Consider the following 8,615-nt stretch of genomic DNA (forward strand, 5'->3'; position numbering starts at 1 on the left):
ATATGATGAAACACCAGGACCAAAAGGCAAGTTGGGGAGGAAAGGGTTTATTTGGCTTACACTTCTGTATCACTGTTCATCATTGAAGGAAGGCAGGACAAGAACTCAAACAAGGCAGGAATCAGGAGGCAGAAGTTAATGCAGAGGCCATGGAGGGGTGCTGCTTACTGGTTTGTTCCCCATGGCATGCTCAGCCTGCTTTTTGTAGAACCCAGAACCACTGGCCCGGGGGTAGCACTGTCAACAATGATCTGAGCCCTCCCCCATCAACCGCTAATTAAGAAAATGTGCTATAGGCTTGCCTATAACTGCATCTTATGGAAACATTTTCTTAATTGAGATTCCCTCTTCTTTGATGATTTTAGCCTGTGACAAGTTGACATAAAACCATCCAGCATGAAGAGTGACACTTATTTCTCCTTCCTTGCTTTTCTTGGAAAAACAGGAGCTGGAAGCAGGAGCAGGGTTCACAAGCGTGACAAACATGGTGTGTGCATATATACATGTATTTATTTATACCTGTGATTACTCAAACACACAACTCCCACTTTCATAGATAGTTGATTCTAAAGCCAAATATGAGTGACTACAGTACAGAAACACAGACATAGGTTACCCAAGATTCTATGCCCTAATGTGGAGGCAGCTTCATGAAGTTTTTATAGTAATAAAACAAAGATGGGGCTGGAGAGACGGCTCAGCCGTTAAAGGCTAGGCTCACAAGCAAAAACAAAGATGGCCATAAATCAAAATGTTTCAAATATATTATGGAAACACCAAAGAGATGGGTAAGTAAACCTCTGTAATAGACTGTGCTGGCTAGTTTTACATCAATTTAACAATCTGTAGTTATCTCAGAGGAGGAAATCTTGATTGAGAAAATCCTTCTATAAGATCAGGCTGTAGGGCAATACTATAGAGCATTTTCTTAGTTAGTACTTGAGAAAGAAAAGCCCAGACCATTGTTGGTGGTGCCATCCCTGGGCTGGTTGTCCTGAGTTCTATAAAAAAGCAAGATGAGCAAGCCATGGGGAGCAATCCAGAAAGCAGCACTCCTCCAGGCCATCTGCATCAGCTCCTGCCCCAGGTTCCTGCCCTGTTTGAGTTCGTGTCCTGACTGCCTTCAGTGATGGACTATGATGAGAAAGTGCAAACCAAACAGACACTTTCCTCCCCAACTTGCTTTTGGTCATGGTGTTTCCTCACAGCAAGAGTAACCCTAAGTAAGACACAAGCCTCAGACACGGTCTGATTGGCAGCTTTAAGGTTGGTGAAACCAACCAGTTTTCCAAAGGAAAAACCAGTGTCCTGTGAGTACATACCAAATGACTTCCCCAGTAGTCAGGTACAGAGGTGGGCAACAGATGACTATTAAGAGAGCTAAAAAATGAACAAAGAAAAATTGGCTCTGGACTTGAAACAACCTAAATTCTTGACTTTCACTGAAGCTATACTATGTTAATTAGCCTTGCAGAAGGTAGATGAAGGTGCCTTTCCATTCTGGGAATGTTTTCTCACATATGTCTGTGCATACATGTGTGGCTCTGAATTGAGGAGACAACTGTCTCTTCTTCTTCACCCAGATCTTTTTGGACATATTTTGGAAGCTGCTGGCTTCCTGGGGGGATTTATGATTTCTTTTTGATTTTATTCTATGGGCACTTTTTCCCCCAAGGATCTATTCGTCAAGATATCATGGTGGTGTGCTTCCTGCCTTTGGCTTTCCCTTACAAACCTTTTCAAACAAACTGTGCACAACCGAGCACACTGCCTTAAGCATGCAAATTAAATTAACCATCATTTAATAAGCATGAGAAATAGGCAGTCAAGGCATTGGGGGGGAAAGTGATAAATCCAGTTAATTTATCCTGAACCCTCTTTGACTTAATTTACATATTTGGAACTACTGAGGCCTTGTTGGAATGAAACATTCCTCCATGAGAGGGCTTTTATCTTATTCTTGTAGAATGTCCTCCAGCATAAAGCCAGGGACATAACAGCACTCAGCAAATCCATATTGCACAGTTTCCCCGCATTGTGGCAGGATAGTTGTTTTCATGGAGATGTACTCTCATTTCTAAGGAGCAAGCAGAACTTCTGGGTTCAGTGCTAAACAGGGTGACCTCTTGCTTATTTACTGCATCTTTACTTTCATGTGCTGAAGAGTGGAACAATAGTGGTTTGCTACTAGCATTAATTTACTCTAGTAGATAATGTGGCTCTTTATTTAACGGGAAGGAATAATAGCAGCAATTAGCATTTGGACAATGCATTGCAGTTTACAAAAGGCTTCCACACAGTTTATCTTATTTAGAGTGAAGTAGGCATGCATTCTCACTGTCAAGTTCATCTGTGCAAGATCCACTCTTTCTCTGGAAAGTTCTGGTAAGCTCCTATTCTTTTATTCTGGTCTATTGTGTTGCTGGTAATGACTGCCAATTAAAGTTGCCGTCCCTGACCCTGTCCATAGCAGTGGACATGAACCCAGGTCCAGGCCACCATGGCATTCCCCTTCCTGTGACAATAGTGACTAGAAAGTGGACAACATGAAATCAAACTGTTTGTCTAAGTCACCACAAATTCAGAGCCACTAAACTTGAAGTAGGTAACCGATAGGCAAATGATTAATTTGAAATATGTTCGATATAAAAATGCCATTAATAAAAATAAAAGAAAGAAAAACACAAGGATCCAGAGAAAAGAGCTTCTTCAGATTGGAAAGCTCATCAAAATAATGTTGCTGGGGTTTTTTCAAGTAGGCCCAAGGGATATTACTTGCATACAAAGAGTCTTCCAGTGACATTATAACCAGAGGCCTCAGCAGGACTTTTAGTGGCCAGAAGTTGGTAGATATATTCAATATACTGAAAGGAAAAAAAGTCAGGAATAGAGAAATAGCTGAGCAGTTAAGAACACTTGTTGCTCTTGCAGAAGAATTGAGTTCAGTTCTCAGCACCTCCCTGGTGGCTCACTTCTATCTGTAATTCCAATCTCAGGGGATTTTCTGACCTCTGTAGGCACCAGGTACACATATGGTGAACTTCTACACAGGCAAAACACTCAATCACAAAAAAACACACAAGCAGTTAACAAAAGGTTCTATGCTCAGGAAAATTGTCCCTCAAAAGTCAAAGAAAATTAAGATGTCCTCAGAAAAACAAATTTTGAAGAAACTCATTACTGCTGTCCCTCTCTCTGCTACAAGAAATTCTCAAGTGAGACCGACAAGTTGAAATAAAAAGACACCAGATGGTAACTCGAAGTTGTATGAAGACAAAATATCTCAGTATATGTAAATATATGGATATTTCTAAAATCTAGTACTGTTAAAATTATGCATTATGACTGCACTTTGATTGCCTACATAATTTTAAAGAATAATACATTAAATTGTTTGTATTTATGGACATACATATCCAAGGATATAACCCCTATGTATAGATGCAAATAGAATTAGTACTGAAGGTATGATATAACAATGATTTGATATACACATACATGATGAAGTTATTACCTCAGTCAACTTAATTAACAAGTTAATTGTGACAGTAATTACTGAAAGAGGTAGAGTGAGAACTGAGAATGAACAGAGGTTTGGTACATTATTGAAGATCAGATGGTATCAATTCAAATTAGAGTGTTGTAACTTTAGATGTTAGACATGCTCTCCATGGTAACCACAAAGATAATTAACTATATAACATACACAAAAGAAAATGAAAAATAAATTTAAATGTTTTACTATCAAACATTTAATTAAATATAAAAGCAACATTATTGTGTGAAATTATTTATATAAAAAGTATATTTCATACAGAAAAGCAAATAGGTGAATTTTAGTCTTGTCTGACCCATAATTACTATAAATGTAAATGGGTTACACTCTACAATCATAAGATATAGGCATAGTATTTTTGAAAAAAGATATAATCCCCTTATATGCTGTATACATGAGATCCTTTTTAGATTCAAAGACACAGTAGTTAAAAATGAAGGTATGGAAATATACTCCGTATTAATAGTAGCAAAAGGGAGCAAAATGTTGCTTTTAATATTAAACAAAATACATGTTAAATAAGTTATAAAAGAGTGAAAATGGCTTCTTATTAATAAAGAACTCATCAGGAAGAAGAAATTACAATTTTAAACATTTGCACACCAATCACAGATGCTAAAAGAATATATATTCAGATGGTCAAATTTTAAAGAAGAAATAGGTTTTTATACAATGCTACTAGAATAATTTGACTACTTACTTTTGAATAATGTACAGGTTAACTTGAGCAATACAACTGATTAGTTAACTTTAATGAATGTGAATACACAGGATACTTTACCCAAGAACAAAATATCCACAACTCTTAAGTATATATGAGTTATGCTCCAGTATATTCCATACATTAGATGATAAATTAAAGCTAATACATTAAGGAGAGAGAAATAGTAAAAATTCCCTTTACCCAACACAATGGGAAGAGGAATACAGAAAAGAATATTATGCTCTTAAATGACCAAAGGATCAAAATAAGAAATAACAGGAAAACCAAGAAAACATCAACAAATGAAAAAGAAGAACTCAACACACCCAAACTTACCCAAAGACAAAACAAAAACAACAACAACAAAAAAACCAAAACAAAAACAAAAACAAAAAACAAACCAAAAATAAAAAACAAAAGAACCAAAACCCTAAGGATACATTTACAGCTGCAAATGCTTGCATGAAGCAAAAACAATATCCAATCAACAGCTTCATGATGAAGAACCAGAGAACTATTATAGAGGAAAGCAGAGATAAATGAATGGACAGAAAAAAGAAAAAGGGGAAAAAAATAGAAGTAGCAAGAAGCTGGTTCCTGGAAAACATTGATGAAATTGATAAACTTTAATAAACTAAGAAAAAGTAGGAAGAGTCCTCAACAACTAAAATTGAAATGAAAGTAGAATACTCTCACCAACTCTACAGAGATAAGGCTATGAGACTTCCTCTGCAAGAGGAGTAAACACTCTTAAATGCTGAGCCATCACTACAGCCCTGGAAAATATGATCTTATATGTAGAAAATACTGTGTATTTCACATAAAAAGCCAATTAAAACTAATGAACATATTTTAAAAAGACAAAGAATTTGAAGGGACATTTCTTCCAAGAAAGTCAACGAATGGGAAATAAGCATATAAGCATGCTTTCTACCAGTGAGTCATTAAGGAAATCCAAATCAAGATCAAAAGAAAACATGTCACCCCATTGTGATGGGTAGTATCAACAGAAAAAAAAATGCCTATGATCACTTGGGAGGTGAGGGATCAGGTGTTCAAAGTCAGCCTTGGCTACATACTGGGTTTGAGGCTAGCCTCAACTGGCTGGATATCTTGTCTCACAAACATCAACTCACAAGCAAAGAAAAAAAGCACAACTTAGAAAATATCAGCTATTGTGAGGATATAGTAAACATAAATCCTTGTACACAATTGATGGACTGTGAGTGGTACTGCTGTACTAGAAAGCATTAGGTCAGGCCCTTAGAATAATACAGACAGAATTGCCGTGTGATGTAGCAATTCAGTTTCTGGGTATATACTCCAAAACATTGAAAGCAACATCTCAAATAGATCATGCTCCTGTATTCACAGTAGCACTATAGACACAGGCTGAGTAAATATAATCTAAAAACTCTTATCTGACAGCTACAGAGATGGCACAGCAATTAAGAGCACCGGTTGTTCCTGCAGGGGACTCAGGTCTGCTTCCCCAGCACCTGCATGGTATAACTCCACTTCCAGGGGATCTGATGCCCTCTTCTGACCTATGCAGGCACCAAGAAGACATTTGCTGCACAGACATACATGCAGGAAGAATATTCATGCCCATAAAATGAATCTCCAAAATCCAAAATATTCTTACAGTATTACGAGTTTGGATTTTTGAAGCATTTCTGATTCCAGAGTTTCAGGTTATTTATTGATATTTAACCCATCAAATCTATGTAAATCAGAAGAAAAAAAATCTTGAAATCAGAAAGAGCTTTACTCTAAGCATCTTAAATATGAAATATTCAACCTGCAGTAACTAAATGTAGATACAACCTGACACTGTTGGAATGTGTCCACTGACTTGGATGTAACCAGTCTGGTGGCATTAAGAGGTAATTATGTCAGGATGGTACCTCTTTCCTGAGTGTAACCAAAAGTTCTGCAGAAGGAGCTTAAAGAGGCATTAGATGAATTGGTTCTTCAACCTTTATCATGTAAGGATGGTGTCTTCTTTCCTGGAGGATGGAGCCCTTACCAGGCATCCAAACATGCCAGCTACTTGATCTTGAAATTCTCAGCGTTCAGAAACATGGAAAAGAAAAATTTAAATGTATTTAATCTTCCTTAATGGGGGGGAGGAGATTGTAGAGTGCATCTGATAATAAAAGTATAGGGGTAGTTGGAATGAATCCCTCACGGGGAGGGACACTATCGGGACATATGGCCTTGTTGGAGAAAGTACTTCACTGGGGGTAGGCTTTGGGGTTTCAGAAGTTCAAGTCAGGCCCAGTGGATCTCCCTTCCTGCTTGTCTGCTGAGATATAAAACTCTCAGGTACCTTTCCAGCACTATGTCTGCCTACACGCCACCATTCTGCCCACCATGATGATAATGGACTAAACCTATGAACTGTAAGCCAGCTCTAATAAAATGCTTTCATTTGTAATAATTGCCATGATCAATGGCATCTCTTCACAGCACTGGAAACCTTAACTAAGGAAAGGAGTAAGGCTTTTGGCCACAGCAGCCAATTTCAGTAACTCAGTGGATAAACACAAAGGGAAAGAGAGGAGCACTCGTTCTATGTTCTCTAGGCCTTTTCAGAAACATGGAGTTGTTCCTTTGGTCACATACATGCAAGTCTACACAAAAGTTGATATCATAGACATCAAGGGGATGGGTACTGTTGAAAAAGGAATAACCTATAAGTGTTGCTGTGGCAAAACTGGAAGAGTCTACAATGTCACCCAGCATGCTGTGGGCATCATTGTGAACAAATACGTTAAGGGCAAGATTATTGCCAAGAGAATCAGTGTGTACATCAAGCACTCTAAGAGCAGGGACAGCTTCCAGAAGCATGTGAAGGGAAATGACCAGAAGAAGGAAGCCAAAGAGAAGGGCACCTGGCTTCAGGTGAAGTGCCAGCCTGTGCCACCCAGAGAAGCTCACTCCGTGAGGACTAATGGGAAAGAGGCTGAGCTGCTGGACTGCATCCCATATGAATTCATGGACCATTCCATATGAGTATACAAAAAGAAATAAAGGATCCAGACTGTAAGAAAGAAAAGAAAGGAAAGGAAAAAGAAAAGGAATAAGGCTATAAGAGACTAAAGGCTTAACTGGGGGTTTCAGAGGGGTTTTAGGTACTTTCTATTGCTATGAAGAGACATTATGATCAAACTACCACAAGCACACAGCAAGATATGTTAATTAAAATTAATAGTATATAAAAATATTTGTGGAAACTCACTACCTTATGAGCTAATATAAAAATACAGAATTAAAATAAGTTATTTAAAGAGAGGTACCCTGCACTGGTAGACAATGATTCTCTCAGGGGATCCAAATAATTAAATGAAAATCTCAGTTCCAGTCATCAGATGTCTTCCTACGAGTTACCAGGCAGTGCTCTCCTTTCCCTCCAGAAAACAGAAAACAGGGCATTTCCAATGCTCTTGGTTGTCCGTTATAACTAAGTGGTTAGATTCTACTGCTGAAGATGCCACACACTTTGGTTGTAAGACAGAGAAATCAACTTAGAAGTGACCAGGAAAATCCCTCTTGATTTTCACAGTCACAGAAGGTATTCAAACTGCTGAGGAGGAAAAGACATCAATGGCCTTACTCAGCACTGGACCTTTCATATTACAATACCTACCTACTATGCATGGTTTACCTAATAGTGCAGTAGTGGCATGGCTTTTATGGAAATAGCCAACTGTTGTCTGATTGGATTCAAGGCCTGATACTGTAAATCTCTTCAAAACCCAGGGTTGGGAGGTCATAGGTCCTAGTGGGAGAACCTATTTTTGCTATTTCACTAAATAGACATATTGTCAAACTACCTTCTAAATATTTATGTTGACATCTCTACATTAGTACCACTCTCAGCCTTGGCCAGTGGAATTTCTTTTTGCAGTGGGTAGAAGTTAATGAAGGAACTTTTAGTGAAAGGGCTGTGGGGTGAGTCCTCAACCCCAAATGGGATGTCTAAATCAACTCTCAAACAAGGCTCAGGAAATATCACAGATGAAGGGGCAGAAAAAAAAAAATGGAGAAACCAGTGGATGGAGAAGAATGCTGTGAAATGCTATCTTCCAGACATCACATGGCTGATGTACTCATGAACTCAGAGAAAATGGGCTTGCCTGCCCAAGAGTTACAAAGATCAAGTCAGGCAACATCCCACCATGGTTCTGGGAGTCCCACCCCTAGTTAAGGAGCTATTGGAAGCTGTTGGCCCTACTTGAGAAGGAAAGTTGTTGGATTTTTTTTCCTTCTTTGGGGGCGTGGCCCCTTCTAGGTTGTCCAAATACCAGTGGATAGCCCTATACACATGTGCACATAAACACCAGAGAATGG

General features: G+C 38.4%; 1 protein-coding gene across 1 annotated transcript in view; it reads left to right on the forward strand.

Annotated features, from left to right (window-relative positions):
* LOC127189859 (60S ribosomal protein L21-like) overlaps positions 1-7,277 on the forward strand; it is a 34,249-nt gene extending 26,972 nt beyond the window's left edge. The window contains exon 3 of the mRNA XM_051146938.1: positions 6,778-7,277. Coding sequence (XP_051002895.1) covers positions 6,778-7,277 — 500 coding nt within the window. The remainder of the gene's footprint in view (positions 1-6,777) is intronic.
* Positions 7,278-8,615: the final 1,338 nt, after the last annotated feature.

The sequence above is a fragment of the Acomys russatus genome, chromosome 5, assembly GCF_903995435.1.
Source record: "Acomys russatus chromosome 5, mAcoRus1.1, whole genome shotgun sequence".
Lineage (NCBI taxonomy): Eukaryota > Metazoa > Chordata > Mammalia > Rodentia > Muridae > Acomys > Acomys russatus.